The sequence below is a fragment of the Antechinus flavipes genome, chromosome 4 (assembly GCF_016432865.1).
Source record: "Antechinus flavipes isolate AdamAnt ecotype Samford, QLD, Australia chromosome 4, AdamAnt_v2, whole genome shotgun sequence".
NCBI lineage: Eukaryota > Metazoa > Chordata > Mammalia > Dasyuromorphia > Dasyuridae > Antechinus > Antechinus flavipes.
Genome location: NC_067401.1, coordinates 425,765,734 through 425,792,667, shown reverse-complemented (window position 1 = coordinate 425,792,667; position 26,934 = coordinate 425,765,734). Strand labels below are relative to the sequence as shown.

Here is a 26,934-nt window from a genome sequence, read left to right as displayed (position 1 = left end):
GAACGGGGATGAACAGAGGCGTGTGTCTCTGAATACGGTGTGTTGATTGGCTGCGCGGATGACCCCCGCCGGCGAAGGGCCGGACGTGCTGGGGTGGTCGCGTTGGCAGCCGGGGATCTTCGAAGGCTCCGGGAGCCCTGGGAAGCCCCGGAGAGGCGCGGGCGGATGGCGCAAGGATGGGCCGGCTTCTCCGAAGAGGAGCTGCGGAGGTTGCGGCAGAACAAAGGTAACGAGCGGAAGGTAGCTCAGTCCCGTCGATCCTGAGGAGAAGAGGGGGCGGGGTCCTGTGGAGGAGAGTGACTGATCCTGGGCCGAGTCCTGTCTGCAAACATTTATTAAGCTCCTACTGTGTGCCAGGCACTGCGGGAGATACATTGAGTGGATAGAGCTTCTCCTAAACTCTTGCGGAAGTCGCTGAGAATGTGAGGCAAAAGCTAGACGTTCCTGCCCTCAAGCAGCTTACTATCAAATGAAAATGCGTACAAGTGTAAATAAAATTTATTTGAAATAAACAAACAGTGGAGGAAACTCCTCGAAATGTTTCAGCCGAGCTTTGAAGAAAGTTAGTCATTAAGCTCTTACTGTTTACCAGGCACGAGCAGGTATGACAGGTAGATATTAGGTGCTTGCTGGAAGCACTGAGCATAGCATACAAGGCAAAACCTATACATTCCTGCCCTCAAACAGCTTACTACCAAATGAAAACATAAATTTCGTGTAAATAAAAAGTATATGTGAAATAAACACAAATGGAGGGAGGGCACATTTCTAGTCACATTTTAGCTAAGCGAAGAAGAAATTTAGAGTTAGCTGGCTAGTAAGTATTAAGCACCTATTGCAAAGTGTATATAGCCTCTACCCTCAGGATGCTCACCCTCTAACGGAGGCTGTGCAGACAGCTACCACAAATTAAATACAAATGGGATAGACTGGAGATGATCTTAGAGGAAAGGCACTAGAATTAACGGTGGGAAAGGTGTCCTGTAAAAAAAAAAAAAAACAAAAAAAAAACCGGGATTTTAACTGGGATTTAAAGGAAATCTTGTGAGAATTTCAGGCCCCTTTATAAGGTTAGAGTAACTGGATCTTTGTGTAATTAATTTGTAATGAATTTGAATTAAGTTGTAAGTTAATTACAGTGTAATTAAGTTGAAAGAAAAAAAAAAAGACTAGAAAAGATAGGAATGGGGTCAGAGTAGGAGGGGCTTTTAATTCCAGAGGATTTTATAGTGACTCCTGGATGTCCTAGAAAGCCACTAGATTTTATTGAATGAGAGGATTTCATGATTGGGCCTGCATCTTCATTCATCATTGGGCCAGCTGAGTGGAGTATGAACTGGAATGGAGAGATGTTTGGAGATAAAAAGAGAGCGTATTTTCTCTTTGGGGGATGAGGAGAATATGCACAGGCACCACAGTGGAATGTTGTGTGTGTGAGGAACAAATACACAGGTTTAAGTGGAACAAATCAGTGTCAGTCTGTCAGTAAGCATTGTGTTTACTATTTGCCACTTCCCTGCAGATAGTTCTTGCACTTGGATCATGATCTACCTTCCATAGTACATGTATGTATGTGTGATATATACATATATGCATATCTATACATTTATGCATAGATATACATATATGGGATAAATAGGAAATAATTATCAAAAGAAAGGCACTAGAATTGTGATGGATTGGGAAAGGTTTCCTGTAGGAGGTAGGATTATTTTAGTTGGGATTTAAAGAAGGGAAGCCAGGAGACATAGATGAGAAGGAAGAGAATTCTAGGCCTGGGAGATAGACAAAATGCTGGCTCAGAGAGATACAGGTCTTGATACTAAGCAGAAGGTCAGTGTTGCTGGATTGAGGAGTACGGGGAAATGTGGAAGGACATTGGAAAGATGGAGAGGACTAGGTTATGAAGGGCTTTGAATGTCAAACAGGATTTTATATTTGATCCCAGGAAGTCACTGGAGTGTATTGAGTAGGGAGTGATGTGGTTCCTGAGTACAGTGACTTTGTAAGGGTAGTCTAGATACAGATTGTAAAGGGCATTCTATTAAAGAAGTTACACTGGCAAATAGGGTTTGGAATCAAGAAATGAAAGTGACCATGTCATATATATCTCAGCAACAGCATGCCAGTATGTTGTTTTCTTATCTTTCTAAGTTGGCATGCATAGTACACAACTACAAAATCACATCATTAAAAAAGCTTACCAAGTAAGCATTTATATTTTGTTTTAGAAATAATTGAGAGTTATTAGGTCTTCTTGAATAAAGGAGTGATATGGTCAGATCTCCACTTTAGGAATAACATCTAGACAGTTGTTTACAGAATCACGAGGGAAAAGATAAGAAACGAGGAGGCTGACCAGTTGACAAAGTTGATAGTCAACAAGAACTGGCCAGTTTCTCATACCCTCAAGGAAGATAGGGGAAGCTAGAGAGAGAAGAAAGTTTGGGGATGATTGTCAATAATGACATATATATGTCACAGGTCTGTGTGTCTAGAACATAAAAGTCCTGAAGTGCAAAGGGAAGGGAGGAATTCAACATATTTTTAGTTTTTACCCTTCATAGAATTTGGGGGGGGGGAGGGGAGAGGAGGAGACTGTATGAGCCTCAGGTAAATGCCTGTGATTTTAGTTTAGAGAGGTGAAAAGTTGAAGGAAGTGGTAGTCATGTTAATTAGATGACGTAAATTGAATGTGGAATATATGGACTAGTTAAAATTGTGCTTGTTTCAAGCAATGTTTTTGCATGTATTTTGAAATATAAAAGCCATTTGTGCATCTTAAAAGTATTCAGTAAAATAGTATTGTGTGATCTGTGTAAATATACGTAACTTCATTTTTTAAATAATATGCTTTTTGTACTCCTATTTTCATACTGGTGCCCTCTGATTCTCCTTAAAGAAAGAAAAAGATTAAACCGGCCTACAAACTAGGGCCCCTCTCAGTTCTTTATTCCAAACCATATTTACTAGCATACTTTTCCTAAATATCAAATTTACTGTTTTCCCCATTTCTACTGTCACACTTAATATCAAATATCAAGATATATGTTGGTTTTGTTTGGATGATTTTGTCAACAATCTATAAAATTTCTGTTTGTCCATGCAAGGATTATGAGATCCCAATCAAATAAAGCTATGATGATATTATTAAAGCTTGCCTGATCATTAAATGATATTGGTTTTTGACCATAGAAACTCTTGAAACCTCCCAGGATATTTATTTGTAACTGCCTTAGTGGGGTAATTACTCACAGAGATGAAATAACAGGTCTTCTTAAAGTATGGTTTACAGACAGCTAATCTTCATGTGGTTAAATTTCAGAATTGGTTATATGTGGAATTTTTATTGAGCACAAAAAGTGGGGCATGAGTCCTGTTTAATACAGAACCAGAATGTTATTTTTTACCACTGAGTAAAAGATGAAAAGATAGAGCTCTAAAATTGGATTAAAAATGAAATATTAATGCACCGCTTTTTTTTTTAGTAGAAAGTGATTTATAATCTGCTACTCTCAAATGTAAAATTTTCCCTTATATTATGCATAGATCCATTTGAGCCAGCTGATCGACCGAAGCGTCACCCTGTGAACAAAAGTCGACAACAACTACAGCGGGAAAAGGTTCTTCAGCAACAAAGCCAAAAGCTTAGACTTCAGGATGGTACATCAGTTCTTCCAGAGCAGTTGCTTTCTGCACCAAAACAGAAATCTGACCCATCTCCTGCTCTCTTCACCTCCCCTGGTAATAATGAAAAGCATCAGAGCATTGGAAATCAACAGAAAAAAGCAGGACTTGAGAATTTCTATAATGACGATAAAAAAGACGAGACTATTACTCCAAAACCAAACTGTAAATTGGAAAAAAAGAAAGTGGAATTGTTAGTAAGTCTATATAACCATGAAACTGTGTTCTCTTTGTTGTTTCTTCATAATTGTATTTTTAGGGAAATTTAAGCTTAATGTCTTATATGCTATAATATGTTCTGACTTAGAAATATATGAAAAGGAGAAGTTATTCTTAGAACATGGAGAGCCCTGCCACTAACAGAGTGGTCTGTCAGCTTTCTGATCTATGTAAAACCATTTACTCTTCAGTTTTCAGAATGGGCTTGCTTAGGAAAGAAGGCTATGGGCAGTAGAAAAGGTCTAAGAAAGGGGGAAAACACAGGGAAGAGAAAAATAGATACTTTTCAAGTATACTGTTTTCACTGTATCTCATAATATAATCTCTGAAACTAAAGTTGCTAATTTAGTATAAATGCAAAGCCTATAGAATTTGCTATTCTTTGACTGAAATAAGGCTTCTGATCCTCTGCACTCTTTATGTTATGTTCACTACTTTTGTTTCTTATCTCTTTAATTTATGACTTCCTGAGGACTTAGGATGCCATTCATTTTTCTGTCTCATTCTCTTTCAATCTCTTTCAGATTATTGTTCTCATCAGATCTCTTCATGAGATTTGTTCCTTTTATGTAAAAATCCTTTACCAATTGCTTTTCTGCAGGTTTTACTGACTATAAAACCAAGTGCATTAAATGTATTTTATCTTCTAAGAGCTTAATTATTAAGTATATTACAATAATACAAGTATATTACAATACACTTAAGAATTTGAGGAAATCTTAAGATCTCAACCTAATTTAGCTTCTAGATAAAATGTGACTACCTTCTAATATCCTCAACAAGTAATCATCCTGAGACTTCATTATAAAGATGACTTGGCACAAGAAATTTGCTACCTTTCAAGGTAGCCCAATCCATATTCGAGTAGCTTGAATTGTTATTTTAAAAATAAATTCTTCTGATGTCCTTTTGTTTTGTATCATTTATGGGCATAATTATCCACCCCAGAATAGAACCATTCTTTTTCCTAAATGTGAAGAAAAATAACCAAAGGATGATTATGTCTACCAGTATATGTAATAGGCCATATCTTCTACAGCAGGGCTTTGTCCACATTTCCCTGCATTATTGGGTTTGTCTCCTGATTGGTTTACCTATATTTGTGTTTTTTTTTAAATCAGTCTCTCCCCAATTGGATTTCCCTACAGGTGCCAAAACAACCTTCTAAAGCAAAGATCTGATCACATATATCACCACTCTGCTCAAAAACTTTCAGTTTCACTCTCACCTCCAGGCTCATACGAAAGCTATGATCTAGGGTTTAAGGTTTAATGTACTTGGATACAATCCTTTCTGGCCTTCTCTCATATTATTCCCCTTTACACAGTAACTCTTTCCCAACTAAATTAGACTATATTGGTTGTTCACTGAATTCTAAATGACAACTTCTGCCTCTGCAGATTTGTTTCAGTTGTTATCCTTGGCTGAAAGTTCTACTTCCAAGAATCTTGATATTCCTTGAAGTCTTAGTTCAATTATCACCTTCCTATGAAGCTTTCCTGATGCCATTCTTTTCCCACTCCTCTTTTTTGTAATGATCTACTCTTTCTTTATTTACCTTACCTTGTCAGTCCCTTTAATAGAAGATGAGCTCATTGAGAGCATATTTCATTTTTTATCTTTATGTCCCCAACATTTTGTATATGTTAAGTTGCTTATGAATATAAATTTAATTACTCTCCACCAAAGTCTCTGAACATAGATATGTACGGTCAAAGTAATTGAGTAGAGAAGGAAACCATGATATCATTGTTGAAATCCACATGTGGAAAACTGGGACTTGGATTAGAAACAAGGAGTTTGGTTCTTTTGGAGTGAGGAATTATCTTTTTTTTCAGCATTCATTTTTGTGATATATAACCAATATCCAATGGCAAACACTTTTATTTATTTTTTATTTTTTTTTAAGGAGTTTACAATCTATTTTTTTTTAATAACTTTTTATTGATAGAACGCATGCCAGGGTAATTTTTTACAGCATTATCCCTTGCATTCACTTCTGTTCCGATTTTTCCCCTCCCTCCCTCCACCCCTTCCCCCAGATGGCAAGTAGTCCTTTACATGTTGAATGGGTTGCAGTATATCCTAGATACAATATATGTGTGCAGAACCGAACAGTTTTCTTGTTGCACAGGGAGAATTGAATTCAGAAGGTATAAATAACCCGGGAAGAAAAACAAAAATGCAAGCAGTTTATATTCATTTCCCAGTGTTCTTTCTCTGGGTGTAGCTGCTTCTGTCCATCTTTGATCAATTAAGGCTCTCTTTATCGAAGAGATCCACTTCCATCAGAATACATCCTCAAACAGTGTCGTTGTTGAGGTATATAATGATCTCCTGGTTCTGCTCATTTCACTCAGCATCAGTTCATGTAAGTCTCGCCAGTCCTCTCTGTATTCATCCTGCTGGTCATTCCTTACAGAACAATAATATTCCATAACATTCATATACCACAATTTACTCAACCATTCTCCAATTGATGGACATCCTTTAATTATCCAGCTTCTAGCCACTACAAACAGGGATGCCACAAACATTTTTGGCCAACACTTTTAAACATATTTCCTTATTTGTCATATTATGCAAGAAAAATCAAACCAAAAGGGGAAAAAAAATCACAAGAAAGAAAATGCAAGCAAACAAACAAATAAGAAAGGTGAAACTACTATGCTTCCATCCATGTTCAGTCTCTGTAGTTCTCTTTCTGGATGCAGATGGTGTTTTCTATCCAAAGTCTAATGGAATTGTCTTCGATAATGGCATTGCTTAGAAGAGCTAAATCTATCATAGTTGATCCTCACATAGTCTTGTTACTGTGAATAGCATTTTGGTTCTTCCCTCTTCACTCAGCATTAGTTCATGTAAGTCTTTCCACACTTTTCTGAAATCAGCCTGCTCATCATTTCTTATAGAACAATAATAATCCATTACATTCATATGCCAGAATTTATTCAGCCATTCCCCACCTGATGGGCATCCACTCAATTACTTGCCACTATAGTAAAAGCTGCTACAAACATTTTTGCACATATGGATTTTTTCCCCTTTTTTATGATCTCTTTAGTTTATAGACCCAGTAGAAACACTGCTGGATAAAAGGGTATGCACAGTTTGGTACCCCTTTGGCCATAGTTCCAAATTGCTCTCCAGAATGGTTGGGTCATTTCATAACTCCACCAACAATGCATTAGAGTCCCAGTTTTCCCACATCTCCTCCAACATATATCATTATCTTTTCCTGTCATCTTAGCCAATCAGATAGGTGAGAAGTGCTACCCCATAGTTGTTTTAATTTACATTTCTCTAATCAATAATGATTTAGAACATTTTTCCACTGGCTTTAATTTTTTCATCTCAAAATTGTCTGTTCAGGTCCTTTGACCATTTATCAATTGGGGGATGACTTGTATTCTTATAAATTTGATTCAGTTCTCTATATGTTTTAGAAATGAGGTTTTTAGCAGAAACACTGGATATAAAGATTGTTTCTCAGCTTTCTGCTTCCCTTCTAATCTTGATTGTATTGGTTTTGTATGTGCAAAAACTTTTTAATTTAATGTGATTAGAATGATTCATTTTGAATTTCATAATGTTCTCTAAATCGTCTTTGGCCATAAGTAAGGAATTATCTTAATCTAGATCTAACCATCTCATGGTTGTAGGGTTAGAGGGGAAAGCATAAATTTAACAGTTGTTCAGATGTGCTAGGCCTGGGAAATTAACAACTTGGGAGGTGGAAATCATTTTAGGGTTTTTTTTCCTAGAGAGTTTATGTAGTGGTATGCATTTTGATAATGAAAAAGAGGTTTCTTGGTGGAATTAAAAACAAAAACCCAGCTCTTGTCTTTGCTACAGATTCTTTCCTTTTTCTTTCATTCAGCCTTTGGTCCTTAGCTAGTTGAATTTTGTGCTGTAGAAATATTTTTGAAAGTGAGTAAATTTGAAAAATCACAGAACTTAGGAGTTGGAAGGAGTTTCAGCAGCTATCTAAAGTAAACTACTAAAACATGTCTGACTTGGTCTTCCAGGGTCTGTTTTGAAGGTGTTTTAAGAGGGAGAATTGCTTTCTTTGAGGCATTTAATTTTGAGAAAGTTTGCCTGATCTGGAGCCTACATTTTGTTTTTTTCTGCAGCATCTCCCTCTTGCTCCTGCTTCTACACTTGAAGACTAAACAGACCAAGTGTACTTCCTCCCCAGTATGACAGTTCTTTCCATACTTGGCGAGATAATTACCCTCCCTATGTATTCTGTTCTGCAGGCTAGCTCCTGTCAAGTTTCATGTGGCATGGCTTCAAGCTCCTGTATCATCCTTGTTACTCTCTTCTGTGCAGTCTCTAGCTCATCAGCTTCCTTCAGTGGGAATGCCCAGACTTATAGGCAGTGTAACAATAGAATAACTGTAACTTCTTTATTCTGGGAAGTTATGCCTTCCACTGCAGCCCCAGATGACTTTAGTTTTTTGGGTTGGGTTGTCACATGCTGACTCAATGAGTTCCCAATCCACTCGATTCCTAGATCTTTTTTCAGATTGCTAACTATATCTCCCTAGTCTTGCATTCCCGAGGTTCATTTTTATACCCAAATGAAACTTAATATTAATCTTTTGAATTTCATCTTACTAGATTCAGTCAGTGCTGTAAATTGATCGGCTCTTTGGGTTATCTGCAGATTTGCTAGCTATTCCACCTATGTCTTTATCCAAGTGATTGATAAATATGTTAAGCTGTAATTAACAAACTGCTGCTGGTTACAGCTTAATATGAGGTTCCAAATCACTAACAGTCCAGACATTCAATCACTTAGATTTCATCTGGTTCTGTAATTGTCTGGTCTACACTTTTCTTTCTGCAGAGGAAAAATGCAATATTCTCTTATCAGAAGCTTTGCTAAGATATAAATAATCTACATAGCATTCTTCTTATTTACCAGTTCAGCAAACCTGTCAGGAAGGAGAAGAGACTGGTGTGTGCTAGGATCTGAGTCTGGATGTGGCCACAACAGGTCTTTGGGGTCATGTTTCTTGCTCCAAATGTTCACTGACCAATCATTCTTAATAAATATTAAGCTGGCGAGAACCTTTGGGGTTCTTTGGGGACTTTATAACAGTTGAAAAAGCCTAGTGAGAAGCATCTTCTTCAAGTTATTTTATTAGATTCCTTTTGCACTAGTAATCTAATGCCATATATTAGTGTCTCCACAAATGAGCTACTATACTCTGGCATCAGTTGCTTGTTCCTAGATCACACACATATTAGGAACTTAATGGCCCAATTAATTTAAACTTTTGCTTCTGATCAGCCTCTTTATTACTATCAGAATAAGATAACTAGGTACAGATGTATTCTTGAAAACTCTTAATAGGATTCTTTAAGGGACATTTATATGATCAGTTCATTGCTTTTGGAAGAGGGAGAGGGAATTGTAGAAGGACTCTTTTATGTAAACCCAATTTTATTCTTGGTTACTGACCAGGCAAGAAAAATCTCATTGGGAAATCCTCCAAGAAGAGCAACGACTCATGGAAGAGAAAAATAAACGAAAAAAAGCATTTTTGGCCAAAGCTATTGCAGAAAGGTAAGAAATATATCAAAGAATGATATTTGTAATCATCTAGACCTTTCTGATGGTCTTCTTGCCTGCTTTACTGTATTTTCTTAATAACTGTCAATTTAGGGGCTAGCAATGTGATTTTGTTTCCTGAATGAAGTCCTGTCTTGGATGCATTCTCACTTGCTAACTGTTAACAATGAGCAAATCATTTAACTTCTATTTTCCCTACAACCCCCTAGGATTTAGTTGTGAGACCCCCAATGAGATCACATTGTAACATACTTTGCAAACCTTAAAGTGTTGTACAAAGGCTAGCTATTTTATTTCAGTCAATACTTTAAAGAAATTAATTCAGATTATTCATTGGAAGAACAAATACTGAAGCTGGAATTTAAATACTTTGTCCATATCATGAGAAGATGGAACTCATTGGAAAAAGACCCTGATGGTGGGAAAGATTGAAGGCAAGAGGGAAAGGAGATGATAGAGGAGAAGATGCATAGTGTCCTGGAAATAACGAACATAAGCTTGGACAGACTTTGGAAGACAGTGGAGGACAGAATGGCCTGGAAAACCGTGGTCCATGGGAGTTCTGAAGAGTTGGGCATGACTGGACGATTAAACACCAACAAATTACTTTTATTAAGTATTCAGTTTTCCTCAGTGGAGAAGTTTCTATACAAGGCGTTCCCTATACTAGTGAAACATCAAATCTGAGCCAAAACTACTCTTACTGCCAGATTCTTGCCTGAGAGCTTATCAGGCATAAATGAAGCTAGACAAGTGATGACTAGAACCAAAAAAGAAGATTAGCACTAAGAGTAATGGATTTGCTCATTTCATATTCATTTGCTTGAAATGTCACCTGTTTTGAAACTCTGGAGTGAACAACTTTGTCAGATGTACATTACAAACATTGAGAGCTAATGTAGTTATCACCATAGTTCACCAGAATCAAAATTTTAATTTATCAGTTGTTAGAAATCTTTCTAAAATATATTATGTGATCAAAGGTGCAAATTAAAACAACTTTTAGGTATCACATTTATGAAACTGGAAAAAATATTTAAGAAATGATAAAACACTGCTGGTAGGTTCTAGAGAAACGTTTATTTTGAGGGGTTTGTGCATTTATACTGTCTGGCAGCATGCAGTAAAAGTTAATGAATCATAGCCTTAACACAGTAGTTTGGGGTGAACACATCTTAAAAGAATTATGGGAAAACAACCCAGAAACAGTTAACTTACTCAAAAGATGTACATCATGGCATTTTTGGAATTCTTAAAAAAAAAAAAATAGAAGCAACATAAATGTCCCAAAAAGGGGAATGGTTAAATGAATTCTTATTTGTCCGTGTAATGACATACCATAATGCAATGAAGACTGAGGATGAGGATTTTAAAGAAATCTGGAACAGAATTGTGAACAACATAAGTGAAAAAATTAGACTCAGAAGTAGAGAATGCCTTAGACTCTGTCAATAGTGGACAAACAAAGTTCCGATAATGAACAAAAAGTAGATTTTTGTGTGGAAATTAATTTAACTGTAAATAGTCAAAAAAGTTTAATGTGTTGCTTTCATGTTTATTATTTTGTTCAAGATAAATCATTTAACTATAGAAAGGCTTATACAATTCCAAGGATATTAGTAACAATTTAAGTTTTTCATGATGACTTAGAATCATCCTGATGATGCCCGTTAGAGTATATGCAAAATGCATATACTCTACTTTTTAGTTTTTTTGTGCCTTCCATCAGTATATATGTGCTTTATTATAGCTAATAAACATTCATTTTTCCACCCTCATCACTCTTTCTGTCTTGCTGCTCCTGAGTTGTGAGATGGGTGACCAGCTTACTGAGCTTGTTAAGATCTGTATTTGAATTAAGATGTAAGTGAGGGCAATCAGAATAAAGTTCAAGGTCTTTAGTACATAATTAAGATTCTTTTTTTACTTTAGAATTTTGGTTGTGTGAGATTGAGATTATAGAAAGTCTAATCCACATGAAGGCCCCAAACAGTGGAAAATCTTCATCTTTTTATGACACATAAAGGGGCATGATTCTTTTGTTACATTTCAGAAAAAGAAATAGGCTTTTTTGTCTTTATCCTCTTTACTCTAAATGAATAAATAAAAACAGCATTTACACAGATACACAAATGTGTGGAACTTTGTGCTAGACTCATCTAAAAATTGTCTAATTCAATATACACAATGAATATGACTTTCAATAATTAGTAAATAAGGATAAGAGAAAACTGTCTTGTGAATAGGAAGGAGAATTTTGGTTGCAAATTGAGATATTTTTGACTTGTGTAAGTAAAAATACAGAATCAATCTGTTATATAATCTTGAGGAAATTAGGAATTTCTCGGGAAGACTTTATGAAAAAGGAATGTACTTGCATGGATATGCCATACAATTTGCCGTGAGCCTGTGATGTATGGTGACAGGAAGAAACCCCTGATGCATTTGCAGCCTGAAGAACTGTGTCTAAATGCTGGTTCTCATTCCACTTACAGGTCCCTTCCCGGTATGAACGTTCACTTCCTCTCTGAATCAGAGGTGGTCACAGGGCTTACTCTGCTTCTTTCCTCAACTTGAAAGCATCATATAAATGTGCTTTGCTAGATTACTGTGAGTATGTTATTTCTGTTTCCCATTGCTTAGATCCAAGAGGACTCAGGCAGAAACCATAAAACTCCAGCGGATTCAGAAGGAGCTACAGGCTTTAGATGACATGGTGTCAGCTGATATTGGAATATTAAGGAATCGAATTGATCAGGCAAGCTTGGATTATTCCTATGCTCGGTAAGCACTAACTATTTGGGGAAATTTGTATTGAAAAAAAAAAAAAGCATTGAAATTTATTTTTGTTGATGGAGCTGGTCCCTGTGTGTGGTTTTTGTTTTTGTTTTGTTTTGAGTCATTCAGGGTGAAGTGACTTGAATCAGGGTCACACAGCTAATAAGTGTCCTCCTGATTCCAGGGCCAATGCTCTATCTACTATACCCTGCACCATCTGCTTTTCTTTCCCCTCTTTTTGGGTGGGATGAGGAAGAATAAAAGGGTATCCTTATTTTCATTTTTTTAATATGCGTTTTTCTTAAAATATGTGTGTTTTTCTCTTGGAAACCTGAAACTGAAACATTTTCTCCCAAAACAGTTTTACTTTTTTCTTCAATCTATACTACATAAATTGTTTTGATATCATCATGTTCCTTGGTTTCAGACATTGGGATTTTTTTTGTTTTGTTTTGTCTTTTAAAGAAAGAAAATATTGTAGTATAATTATAAAATGAACATAACACATGTAAAAAATTACACGGACTTTGCAAACAGATAAAAGAGTATAAAATTAAATCCAATTTTGGGGGTCTTCCATTCGTTTCAGCATTGCTTTAATCATTCTGGTTTGTCTCTTTTCACAAGGGAGTTCTGTGCAAATGATTCAGTTGTGCATCATTCTCTGTAACACTAGAAATCAATCAGAATGCCTCATTAGTCCAGGGTAAACCACAGCATCAGAATGTTTATATAACAATTTAATAAAGCGGAAATACTTGGTTGTGGTTTTCAATTCACTGTTCAGTGTTTAAGAAAGAGGCTTGTGGTTCTCCCTTTGACTTTTTTGTTTGCTTACTACGTGCCATTGGATGTCTTGAGTTGACTTTGTTAATTAACTGATTCAGGGAATATCAATAAGGTAACTAGAGATTAAAAATTCAGTGAAACAAGCATTTATTAAGTGCTTACTAGATGCTAGACACTGAGAATATAAAGATCAAAATAAAAGTGTCTGCCCTCGGGGAGCTTACAATTACTTGGATAGAAGCAACAGGCACACTGATAAATTATACATAAGATACATAAATTATATTGGATGGAGAGGATCAGGTCAGCCTCATGTAGGAAATAGCTCTTGAGCTGAGTCTTCAAGGATGAGATGTATTCTGCCAGGAGGTGAAGAGGGAGCGTATGAAGCATGCAGGTGGGAGAAGCCTATCTAAAGGCTTGGGAGCATGAGGGGCTACAGAGGGGCCAGAAGGATAGAGAAGGATTGGAAGTGACTGGGGAAGGACTTGCTCCAAACAGCCGTCTGTTTTTTATCCTCGAGGCCAGAGGAGGCCCCTCAGATTGGGGGGAGGAGGGGGAAACAAAAGGGAGGAGTCAGTGTCACTGTGGCAGCTGCGTGGGAATGGTCTTCAGCCAGGGGAGGCTGTGGTGGGCACTGGCTCCGGGCATCATGGAGGCCCTGACCCCACCTTCTGTGGTGGAAGGGCCGCAGGTGATGCCCCCAGAGCATGACGGAGGAAAGGGTCTGGCAGGAAAAGATAGTGAGTTCTGTTCTGGTGCCTCCAAATCATGGAGCTGGAAATAGCCAGGAGGCATTTGATAGTAAAGGACTTGGCCATAAGCTCCCAACTCTTTTGCTTGAAGGTGATAGTAGAACCCGTGAGAAGTCACTGAGAGTGGGGGAGAGAGCCTTGAGGTGAACATACTTAGGAGGGGGGCTCAGATCAGGGAGCAAGTGAAGCTAGAAGGGACAGCCAGCCAGGGAGGAGGAGAACCATCAAATGAGCAGTGTCACAAAAACCCAGGGAGGAGAATGTCCAATAGATAGGTGTATTGTATGAAGCACTTGACAAACCTTAGCATACCTTAGAACACAGAATATCTTTATCAAGGAGCAGAAAAGGGCAGCTACTTTAACTGAAAAAAGACCATAGTCCCAGAGGAAGTGACTTCAGCAAAACCCAAATTTCAAGGAAGTGAGAAGAGAGGAGTGCAGAAGGAGATTCAGCAAGTGCTGATAGCTTTTTATTCCCCTAGGAATTTGGCTGTGGAAAGGATAAGAGAAAACTAGAATGGCAATTTGAAGAGATAGTAATGTCATTGAAGGAATTTTTTGTTTTATTTTTTTTAAGAGTGGAAGAACTTTTTGCATGCTTGTAGGCAGAAGAGAAGGAACCAGTGGATGGGAAGAGATTGAAAATTAGAAAGTGGATGTTTGTCAGGCAAGCTTATAAAAAGGAATGGAAGTTGATGAGTTCAGGTTATAACTAGAAGTATTGATAGTCACAAATCTCTGTTAAAAGATGATAGAAAAGGAAGCCAATATTGCTTCACAAAGTGACTTATCATTTTGTACTTTGAAGCTAATAAGTCTGCCAGATTTTTGCATGTGATTATAGTCTTTATATAAATATTTCAGTTTACTTATTCATTTGAACTGGACCTATGATTTAATTGATGTAGGAAATTTCCATTGCAAACTGCCCTGCAACTTGTAGTCTTGGACAGTTGCCTGGGGTCACTAAAAGGTTAACTGATTCTCGGGCTCAGAAGTGGGATTTGAATTCAGTGCTCCTTGAGTTTGAGACTAGTTCTTTATGTTCTATGCTGTGCTGCAAAATATTGTCATATTTTTAGATGTAATTAGTTATTGTATCACCAAAAAATATTCTAAATTGTGCTTTAAGCCCTTCTTCTGAAAACTATGTGAAAAGAATGTCATGCATATTTAACGTTAACAGTGTAGAAATTTCATAGTTCTAGCTTTTGGGCAAATCACAATGAAAGAGAGGCAATGTCCCCATAAGTGTTCTTTAAAAAATTTTCCTAATTTCTGTATTGCTAATTGATTTTGCCATGCAGTAAAATACTGAAGGAATAAACAAGGGATTCCTACTTAAGTGCCTGCTATTTGCAAAAGAATGAGGGAGACATCAACATTTATAATGCCAGGATGTACATAGTACTTTTTACAAATATTATGTCACTTGATCCTCACAGCAATTCTAGGAGGATACTGTTATTATCCCTATTTGACAATTAAGAAACTGAGGCAAATCAGTGACTTCCAATAAAATTTATGAACCAGGTCTTCCTGACTCTAAGACTAATGCTTTATTTACTGAGCTGTCTAATTGAGAAGATGTATGAGCATATGGAAGGACAGGTTCATTTTATTTTGTTTTGTTTTATTCATATTTGTGATAAATGCTCAAGAGAAATATAAATACTATAAAAATTCAGAGTGGAGACATCTCTTATTTCTAGGAGGTAATATTTGAAGAGGTCTTTGAAGGAGACATTTTATAGATTTAATAGAGGAAAGAGAGGAGAGAAAATTCCAGGCTTAGGGGGTCCATCTAATAAATTTGTAGTATGTAGACTTTAAACTTTATGGAATATTTTGCATATATTATTACATTTGAGCTTCATAACTTTCTTGTAAAATGTTGTTGTTATCTTCATTTTACGAATAAGAAAATTGAGGCTGAAAGAGATTAAGTGACTTAACCATGGTCACAAAGCTAACAGATGTTGGAGATGGATTTAGATTTTTGTGTTTTTGTTTGTTTTTTTGTTTTTTTTTAATTTTTAATTTTTCATTCAGGAAAAATCTCCCTTCCTTCTGTCTCTCTCTTCACTGCTTCTCTAAATGAGGGCAGAAGAACTACTTGCTGTAAGCATGTGAGGTCAAGCAGAGCAAATGTCCACATTAGCTATTATTTTCCTTTTGCTTCCCTTTCCCCAGCATGTTTCATTTTTCACTGAGTCACCTCTCTTTCAGGTTGTAGGTGACATCTTTTATCATTAATCCTCCAAAATCGTAGTTGGTATTATGCTGATCTGAAGTCCAAAGGCTTTCAAAGTTGTTCAACTTTACAGTATTGTCTTGATGTAAATCAGTCATCTGGTTCTTCTCACTTCATTTTTCATCAATTCATGCAAGTCTTCTCAGGTTTTTCTGAAACCATCCTTTTCATCATTTCTTAAAGCTCAGCAGTATTCTGTCACATTCATATATCATAAGTCATTCAGACATTTTCCTCTACAGGATTATATTCAGTTTTGCTGGTAAATAAACAGAGAAAGGCGAAGTTGCATCTGAATTTTGTTGGGAAGCAGAAAGAAAAGGGAGTTGATAGTTTGGGCAGTGGTCTGTTTGGGAAAAGAATGAGTGAGAGAGACTGAGAGAGTGGAAGTGGAGAGAAAGTTTTGGGGGATGATTGCCATTTAAGGCCTCCTCAAATACTTGCCCAGTAAAGAAAGGCAGGAGCAAGAGTTGAGGGTGGAAAGGGGAGTATTTCTCATGTGTACCTTTACTGCACAATGCCTACAAATAATAATCCTGGTAGACAGAAAGATGGAATGAACTATTTTGTTGACTCTTTCCTAGGACAACTGGGGAAGGGGAATTTTGTAATATATTTGGTAATCCAGGAAGGAGAACATTGCAGAATACTTTGGCTGAAGTATATGCTTTGCCTACAATAGGGAGTCAGCAGACTGAAAGCCAGTAGCCAGTTTTTTGTATTACTTATGAATTAAGAATGTATTGGGGTTTGTTTTTGATTTTGGGTTTTTTTTTTTTTTTTACATTTTAAATAGAATTTTATATTAAAATGTAAAAACCATGCTTATCTTTGGGACCTTCTATGACCAGGAATTGGGGTGAATTAATGTGCATATCTTCTTCTCCCATTGACCAATGAAAAGGAAAAATTCCAAGATAAGGAAGCTTTAAGCCCGGGTCACTGAATTTACTGGCAGTAAATTTTTCTTTGAGGCAACTAGATGGCTCAATGGATAGCACCTGGCCTGGATCAGGAAGATCTGAGTGCACATGTACCTTCACTCACTAGCTGTGTGACTCCCAACAGTTACTTATCCTCTGTTTTCCTTAATCCTTTGGAGAAGGAAATGTGCCCACCAGTGTCTATGCCAAGAAAACATCATGAATAACATTGGCATGCTGTGGTTCATAGAGTCCCAGAGTCATTCATCACCAAACAACAACAAACTTTTATTAATTGTCTCTAATCTCATATAAAGTCAGATACTTAGACCAGACAGTGACAGAATTATGACTATAACCTAGAATTCTAAAGAATGGTCTTAAGAACCTATTCTTGAAAGCTGGATCTATGTTATTGAAAAATAATATACTTCTTGTATCACATTATTCAAGTTTACATCATGCTTTATTCATGAGAATCCTCCCAATTCTTTAAGACTCAGCACACCTTCTGTGGGAAGCCTTGTTTCATCACCACAGCTAGAAGGGATGTCCCCCTTGGGGGATGAGAGTATGACCAGCTCATGTTAGGCCTTTGTCTGCATCTGACCTTCCAAAGGGCAGCGCCTATCCTTTGTTAATGACCTCTCCAGAAGGTCCTCAGAACATCCTCAGATGGTTGCATGGTTATTCTTTGGTTCATTAGGCAGATTAAAAAAGTGTCTTTTATGAACAATCATCTATTTCTCCTTTTTATATATGACATTTTGCTGGATTTTTTCTTCCACTAAGGAAGCTCTTGGCTTTTGTAATACAGAAGTGTAATGTCATATATGAACTAAGATCCATAAATCCATTGTAGTTTTTCTCCAGTCATTGTACTCAGTTTGAAAGGTTTCCTAAGACAGAGTGGCAGCATCTTAACAACTTGTGTATCTAAAGGTAATAGAATAGATGATTTCTAAAAAAGAAGTCCTGGTAGTCTCTGATTAGGATATCATTTAACATGGATTTCCCTTCGCAATAGTAAAATCATGGTATTATGATTTTTTTGTAGTTTAGGAAAAAATACATACATGCCTAAAAATTAAAATTTTAATATTAATCAGTGAGTTCACAAGTATTTATTAAGCCAAGTACTGGTAGTACAAGTATAAATAAGGAACCAATATGTACTTATCTTCTAATTCTTTTTTGTATCTAAAATGATTTACAGTGTGTTCATTTATTTTATTTCAGCTTGGGCTGTTACTTGGTAAAAGAGAAAACCAGGAGAATTAACTTTTTTAGTGTCACCCAATAGTTATTTTTCTAAAGGACTATATGGATATTTCTTTTTACACATACACACCCTGATTATGAATATTCTCTTCACGAAGTACAAAAGCTTTGAGGGCATCCTCTGTAGTCCTGTGTAGTTCTCAAGGTCTCTTTACCTCTACTTCTCTGTGAGCCTGTGTCATCTGTTAGCCAAAGACAGTATATAGAGATTTTCTAGTTGTACTTATGAATCCTGTATGTATAGTAATGTTCCCAAATAGCTTCATATTCTGTAGGTAAATCAGTGAAGTGTTTGTATATAGTTTATTTTTAAACCAAACACATAGTTCTTTTTTTTTTTTTTAATTTTTATTTAATAATTACTTTATATTGACAGAATCCATGCCAGGGTAATTTTTTTTTTACAACATTATCCCTTGCACTCGTTTCTGTTCCGATATTTTTCCCCTCCCTCCCTCCACCCCCTCCCCTAGATGGCAAGCAGTCCTTTATATGTTGGATATGTTGCAGTATATCCTAGATACAATATATGTTTGCAGAACCGAACAGTTCTCTTCAAACACATAGTTCTTATATAGACACTTATCTGTATTTTAAATATCAATTAATATCAGTGTTATTTTGCTATTCCCTGGGTCAGTTAAGCAATACCAAAGCAGTGTGATGGCTTACTTCAGAGAAAAGGCATACAAACAGTATGAAAAACATAGTGAATAAAATTGAACTGAAGGTACAACTATTGAATTAGGTTAGATGAGGTTTGAAATCATTTAAGAGGATGAATTACTTTGAAAAATTAATGTTAGAATCTGCAGCATTATTTTGGCATTCATGGAGCTTGGAGGGTTTTTAGTAATCATTTCATGTAATACATTTTACATGTAATGTTTATAAATCTTATATGATAGCTTCATGTAATGTCATCTATCAGAAATGACTTGGAGTCTGGAAACCTTCAGTTTTGGTCCCAGTTCTACCACTGCCAGGGCCTATGGGCATGACTTGGCTGTGTCTTAATTTCTTCAACTATTAAAAAAAAATTGGATTTGATAGTGCATCTTACACTTATGTCATGGGAAAGTTATTAGAAGAACAAGTGAGATAAGTTTTTTTATGTTTTATCTCATTTGGATAGAAAATATGATAGCATGATAATGTACTAACCCGGCATATTAAGTTTTTGGAATGTTTTAGATTGTTTTTTAAAAATGTATTGGCCTCTAAAAACTTACTGAGTTGATCAGTCTTATGCTTCTTTTTTTTCTATATTCTTTTATGTCTCCTGCCTCCTCACTTGTACCTCTTCCTGTTCTCTATGGCCTCTGGCCCTTATTAAAACCCTTCCTAATCTAGATACAGATATCTACCCTTTTTATGTCTTTTGTTTGTCGTTCACAAATAATCCTCATACTTATATTCAGGAACCCTGAAAAAGTTTTCACAAATTGTAGTGACAACAGAGAAATGCTGTAACACCACCAACAAAAGGAGGAAGGAAGATGGAGGTACAGGAAGATTCCATTAATAATATATTAATTCTGATGCTTTTTGCAACTCATAGATCCATTTGTCTACCATTTAGTTTTTCCCCCCACTCCCTCTTAGGCAGAGTAGCTTTAATGCCTGTGGCTCACACTAGCTCTGATGCCTGTGGTTGTTCATTCTCATTACATTTTGAGTTGATTGTGTTGATTTCAGGATCTTCCCCCACTCCACTAGAGAGCCCATCAGCTCATCCTTGTCCATGTGCTTGCAGGAAACGATTTGACAAGGCAGAAGCTGAGTATGTGGCTGCAAAGCTGGACCTCCAGCGGAAGACAGAGATCAAAGAGCACCTCACTGAACACCTCTGCACCATCATTCAGCAGAACGAGCTCCGCAAGGCCCGCAAGCTGGAGGCGCTGATGCAGCAGCTGGAAGTGGAAGCTGATGAGGAGAGTCTGGAGCTGGAGATCGAGGTGGAGAAGCTGCTGCAGCAGCAAGAAGAAGAAGGGAGAAGGCAGGCCATCCTTGCAGAGGAGGCGCGGAAGCCATCTAGGAATGGTGTCTCTCTAGGAGTGGCGGACGAGGGAAACCAGACTGCAGAAGCAGCTGTTGGGCCACGGGTGGAGGGCCAGGACACAAAGGCAGAATCCAGGGCCTGTTCAGACTCAGGCAGAACAGAGCAGGAAGGGAGAGCTGCTGTAGACACACTCCCCATCAGTCAGGCCTCCTGAAGGGCCCCAGGTCGTGTCCTGACTCCCTGGAATTCCTAGTAAAAACCCACATAAAGCCAGGCTGGTATAATTTTGAGTCCACTTGTGAAGTGCCAAGTAATACTAATTGCATTTTTATTGTGAAGCATGAATGTATTTAGTCGTGTCCTTCATCTGGGCCATATGCTTGGGCCTGAATTTAGTCATCTTCAGTCCACTTTGTGCTACTGCTGCTGCCCACAAGAGACCATGCAGTGGAGCAGCTTATCTGCTTGGCTCAGTTTCCCCAGGGACCATGTTTTCTCACCTTCATCCAGGCCATTTTCTGCAGGTGCTCACCCTCCCCCAGTCCACCTGGTTTTTACCTCTTTGTCAGAGAATTTAATTAAAGCACTACATTAGTATATCTGAGGTGTATTACTGAGATGCTCTATTGTTCCCCTGACTCTCTTTGTGACTTTCCTGAGCATAACCAGCTTCCCAGGCCACCACTTCCCAATACATGTTATTTCCCACATTAAAATATAAGCTCTTTGAACCTTTCACTAGAATGTTTGGCAGTATAGTAAGTGCTTTTCATTCATTCATCATTCATTTACTTCACCATCCTAAAAAGCTGATTTGAAGAATGCAAGAAAATAAGCTATGTTGCTAGAATTTTAACTTTTCTGATCTTAAAATTTTCAGTGTAGTACCTTACCTGAACTGTATTAAATTTTGCTGGGAAAATTTGGTGGTAGTTCTTCATTGACATAGGGCTTTTATTTGTTTGGGAGGGAGTGATATGTTAAGAAAGCATCTGTTTCTCTTTTTTACCATTGTGTTCCCTTTTCTAAATAGGCTCATTGTTGAATGCCTCATATGGATTACAGCAAATTTTTTAAACGCTCCTTAAGAGGTGCATATTTGAGTTATTATACTGTTGACTTACATTCATTTTATAAATCACAATGGATACATCACATGAGTTTAGAGCATTGGATTGTTACCCCATAAAGTTATTTGAAGACTTTGAGGAAAAGTACTGTATACAAAGCAGTAGGTTTCTCCTGTTAATGTTAACATTGTTTCAGTTGTGCAAATTCAGAAATTCACTTAACTCTCTTATCATAAGAATGAAAATGTCATTTAATAAGATGTATCAGGGAATAACTCAGTACATTATTGCTGTTTATGATTAAAAAATCTTGTTACTTTTTTTCTTAATTTGCTTTGTGTGTTGGGAGTAAATTAACTTACATGATAAAACAAAATTTTAAATTCTATAGCTAATATTGATTTGCTATTACTTTAATAATTTTTCCATTACTTACTGCTAATTTGTTTGGCCAATATGTTTTTACTTTGTATAACTTTCATGTAAATAAATGCTACGGTCTCATCAGAATACCTAAACTAGGGTTTGGATTTAATTATGATCTATATGTCACATACCCTAAGAAGTGTAAAGATTTCTAAACAAGTCATTTCAAATGGGGAAAGAAAATGTGCAATATTAATAACTTCTCAGAAAAACAGGAATATTTTATTTAATGTATGAACTTATGGATTGAAGTGTCACTTTACTATCACTTTCTACTCCTGTGTATGGAACTATATGTTGGTATATTATTCAGTGTGATTGAGAAAACCAGTATTGTTACTGTCAATCTTCAAAATCTCAAACATCTTAGTAAAAGTTGCATTTAAGTTTATGAATTGTATACATAAAATTGAAATCTTCAGTGTCCAAGTTAATCATATTTTTCTAAGAAATAAACAGATCAGATGAATTTATTCCATTATTTCTTGTCTGAATTGGAAAGCTTATTTGAAAATATGTGTTGAGTAAGTAACTCATAAGAAGTGTGCCCCCATAGTTCCCTGCCTTAATGTGTGGTACAGATAATCATCACTTGCTTTTCCTTTACTTACTACTGGGAAAAAGAACTCATTTTATTGAGACTAGAATGTTGGCTTCACAGTTACAAGCTAGCTAAAACTTAATTTAAGTTTTTACCCAATAAGGAACACATGAGGAAAAAAAAATTGGAATAGTTACCTCTAGCCTGTATTGTATAGTGAACTTAGTGCTGGCTCTGTAATCTTAGGTTAAGTCTTTTATTTTTTTAACAGGATTTCTCTTTCCTCATCTGTAGGGTGGGGATAATGATGCTAACACTACCTATTTCAGTTGTTGATAACTGCAACAGGCTGTCTGGCTTTAAATCTGAAGTGCTGATTACTGTTTCTGATGTGAAATAGCCAGAAGTTCAGCCAGTAAAATTCACTACTTTCCTTAAAGCTGATTTTTACGGTGTGTGGTGACTTTTCGGAAGTTTCTTGTGAACTGCTTTCTGATATGACTGCAAAAGGACAAATTATATTGCACTGAAGCTTGTACTTTTGAAATAATCCCTTCTTGATTTTCCCTAAAAGGAACATTATAAAGTTTAGAAGAATTGCACCTGTTTAGCAATTTAATTGTTTGGGATAGAGGGGGTAGGAAGGGAGAAAAATTTGGAAAACAATTTTGCAAGGGTGAATATTGAAAACTATGCATGTATTTTGAAAATAAAAAGCTATTAATTTTTTTTAAATAAAAGCTTATAGTTAGGCTTAAGATCTGATAACTATAGGGGCTAGAGGGAACTTGAAGAGTCATCTAGTTCAATCCTTTTATCTTTAGAAAGAGGAGACATACGAAGGCCTAAAGACACAGCAGAAGCAGAACCAGAACTTGAACCTAAAATTTAGGACTTAAGTTTAGCTGCCTTTCTACCCTAGTATATTGCTGGTAATACATGCAGTCAAATCCTGCTACCATCAAATTTTTGCAAAGTTGATTGTTATGGGTTTAATCCTTTGGAGAAACAAGAATAGCGAGAAATGGGTTCAGATAAGGAATTTTAATACTAAAGCTCCTACCTCTTTACTCATGCTAATGTAATGGCTAAAACTTTATACCATCAGGGTGCTCAAATTTGATTTTCATTTTAGCCCTGTGACCTTGTGTTTATTCTGTGTCTGCCCCAATTTGTCCATTAAAAAAAAAAAAAAAAGTAATTCCTATGACAGATACCTAGGAATAGTTTCCAAACTAAGTCAGAGTTGTCTCTTTTAAGAGACAGCTTGTACCCACTTCTCTCATAGATTTGCTATTAAGGTCAAATCCTCAGTCCATCTGTATTGTCCTTTGACTCATTTTCATACATGAGCTTTAGAGAAGAATCTGAATATTTTAAAGCAAGATTGTACTATTTATAAGAAAATGTGAGTTGTGTCTTTTTTAAGGTACTTTTTTTTTTTAAGGACTTAAAGGCTGTAAGTTGCACTCCTTGCTGATAATGGATAACTGCTAAATGCTTTAGATTCTAAGTTCAGACGTTAAAGTCACTGACTGAAATCCCATAGAGCACATTTCACTGCTAAGTTACATTTGAACTATAGTACACTCAACTCTATAGTAACCTACCTCATTTTCTTTTTAAATTTTGCAATATAGTATATTCAGATTGAAGGATTTCCTCTTGTATTTCATTGGCAAAAATTAACTCAAGTGAGAACCCAAACTCATTCCTTATGGGACCTATGTGAATGGAGCTGGCATTCTGTATTTTGAGCAAAATGATTGATGTGTTTAAAAAAAAAAAAGTCTGCCAAATATGATCTGATATCCCATACTGGAAAAGATGATTGGATAACAAATATGAACCAGTCAATCATGCCTTTTTTCCACAGTGGGCTAGACTCAAGCTATTGTTTAGTGAAGGTATTGCCTTTACCTTTATGTCAGGAAACTTCTAACGCCTACCAGAAATCTTTCAAGTGCAACAGGAATTCACTGAACTTCTATGTGTCCAGAACTGTTGCGATAGTGTTAGTAATAAGAATAGCTAACACAGTACTTTTCAATGCACTTTACAAGTGTTCTCTCTCATCTGAGATTCCACAGCATGTGAGATGGGTTCCACATTTAATGTTACTATTTCATACATGAAAAAACCTAAGGCTTGAAATAAGTTGATTTCTCCAAGATTAATTTGTGAGTTTCGTGGGGAGGATTCAGACTTGGGTCTTGCTAAGTCCATTTGCAGCATTTTATCCATTATGAAGTACATGATATACTTCCTATCTTTAAAGAAAAGTCTAGTTACATAATAATTTTATTCTGTATTTAAAAGGAATAGTAAGTTATATATAACAGATTTGCAATTTCATGTGCAATTTTTTTTTCCTATTCCATGTTATGGGAATGCTTGTTTTAGTTATTAAAATTCAAAATACACACAAAATGTTCAAGGTAAATACAAGATGGGATATAAAGGGTTTTTTTTTTTTTTTAACAATTCATGGGAAATGAGAAAAGGGGAAAGGTCACGATCATCATTAATGAAAATGTAGGAAAGTGATTGATTCAATTTCATCTGAAAAATTGAGGCTAGTATCTATCTACCTTATAGGATTATGTTGAAGGTAAAATATGTTTATAAACAACTGTGGTGTGTGTGTGTGTGTGTGTGTGTGTGAAGGTAGAGGGTGTCTTGAGGGATAACTACAGTAACCATAACTGTAATCAGTATTATTCATCTCATTAATTTTTTATCTCTTAGGGTTCAAAAGTAGTCTAGTAAATGTACTCTGGAATAAACTCAGAAATTACTACAATTACCAAAACACTTTCTTTAAATAACTCAGCTCCTATTTCGGAGTAAACCTAGGAAATCTTTTCTCCCCTAGGCTAGCACCCCTCACTCAATCTCAAAACCAGAAGTCATAGTCTAAGATAATTACTATGTGGTTTAATCTTGGCAATTAACAATTATCATACTGGTCATGTAACTTGTTAGCATTAATAATATATGGTGGCTGACATTTAAATAAGACACAGAAGGCTGCCCAAAGGCTCACTGCTAAATGGAAAGTTTTGCTAACTTGAATCCTCTTGCCATCTACCACAATGGCAGCTATTCTTAAACCAAATCTCAGCTCCAGTCCATTCCCATCATGAGCTTGTCTTCTCCCCACTCACCTTTTGGCCAGGAGCTCATCTTCTTGTGTCTTGCTCTCACTTCACTTCCTTTCACGTCTGTCACTCCAAAATTGTAGTGAAAATCACTTCCTCAAAAAACACCAGAACTAAAACATAAATTCAATCTGCCAACATCTCAGGTTCTTCAGATTCTCTGTTTTGGAAAAATTTCCTCCAAAGCATCTATGATCCTGAGATGGTCATCTAGTATTTGTGATCCTAATGAGATCAAAGTTTCTGTGATCCTGGGTCTCAGTAACCCAGTGCTACGTATGGCAAATACCTTGAATTGTTATATTATTGTTCAGGCATTTTTCAGTCATATCCAACTCCTTGTGAGCCCCTTTGGGATTTTCTTGAGAAAGATACAAGAGTAGTTTGCCATTTCCTTCTGTAGCTCATTTTACAGATTAGATAACTGAGGCAAACTGCCAAGATCACGGAGATAGCAAGTTTTCATATAAATTATCATATAAACATTAGCTATAGCATTAATAGATCCAACAAAGGCAGGATGACCGATGATTGCCCAATATGCTGTTAAAGGAGTTCTTTCGGGTGTAGTTTGGACTTTGTGGCTACTGAAGTTCTATCCAACTTTGAGATCCTGTTAAACCCCTTACAACTATCAAAAAAAAAAAATATCACAGAGCATTCCTTACTGTAGCAGCTTCAATTAAGGGATGACAAACAGTAATTAAAAAAATAACACCTACAGAGCATTTTAACTTATATGTGTTATTTGATCATCACAAGCACCCTGTTAGGTGGGTGCTAATATTATTCCCATTTTACAAATGAGGAAACTGATCCTCACAGAAATGATGTGACCTTCCCAGAGTTATCTTTCCTTCTCCAAGTCCAGCCTTCTATGCCTTTTGCCACCTAACTGCCTGACAATTACTTCTCAAATACAGAATAATAATACTATCTAACCCACCAGTGAAGCCAAGAATGGAATCAACGTGGAGCCATGGGCAAGGATCTCGAGGGAGAGAGAGAGCTTTCTGAGCTCCATCTCATTGTTGGAGCCAAAGCTTCCACTAAAAGAGAACCATAATTAAATGCTAATGCGTGACAGGGAGCACATTTTTCAGTGATTATAGCATGCCTCGGGGGAATAGTACTGGGCCAAAAATTCAGAAGAAAAATGAAATAATGACCCTGCAGCATATCATTTCACTATTGTTGGAAGAAAGAATGATGAACAAAGGGGAAGTACCCTGCCATCCCATGAACAAACCAAATGTCAAAGGTCTGTGGCAAAAGTGGCCATCAGCTGTCTTCTCAATCCATCAGTATTAACACCAGACTCTTTAGTTAAATTTGAATCTTGTGTCAGGGGACATTTTTTTCTTTCAATTTTTTGAACCAAATAATTACCCAATAATAGAAAATCTTGAAACCTATAACAAATCCACAACCATCTACAGTTTGGTAGAATCAGAAAGTTGCTTAG

General features: G+C 36.5%; 1 protein-coding gene across 4 annotated transcripts; it reads left to right on the top strand.

The window, feature by feature from the left end:
• Positions 1–64: 64 nt before the first annotated feature.
• GORAB (golgin, RAB6 interacting) lies at positions 65–22,248 on the top strand. Of its 4 annotated transcripts, XM_051998965.1 has the most exons (5): positions 66–226; positions 3,550–3,880; positions 9,380–9,481; positions 12,131–12,271; positions 20,026–22,248. In XM_051998965.1, exons 1-5 carry the CDS (start codon positions 166–168, stop codon positions 20,483–20,485), a joined length of 1,095 nt encoding a protein of 364 aa, XP_051854925.1. In that variant the 5' UTR covers positions 66–165; the 3' UTR covers positions 20,486–22,248. The 4 variants fall into 4 exon arrangements, with proteins under 4 accessions (XP_051854928.1, XP_051854925.1, XP_051854927.1 ...); XM_051998968.1 differs by lacking the exon at positions 20,026–22,248 and having other exon boundaries at positions 65–226; positions 12,131–12,275; XM_051998967.1 differs by lacking the exon at positions 66–226 and having other exon boundaries at positions 3,655–3,744.
• Positions 22,249–26,934: the final 4,686 nt, after the last annotated feature.

Bases quoted from the DNA above. Each gene is read 5' to 3' on its own strand.
- GORAB (XM_051998965.1), top strand. From the start codon at position 166: ATGGCGCAAGGATGGGCCGGCTTCTCCGAAGAGGAGCTGCGGAGGTTG. The intron at 9,482-12,130 runs GTAAGAAATATA...CCCATTGCTTAG, and splicing joins GCCAAAGCTATTGCAGAAAG to ATCCAAGAGGACTCAGGCAG. The intron at 12,272-20,025 runs GTAAGCACTAAC...ATGTGCTTGCAG, and splicing joins TTGGATTATTCCTATGCTCG to GAAACGATTTGACAAGGCAG.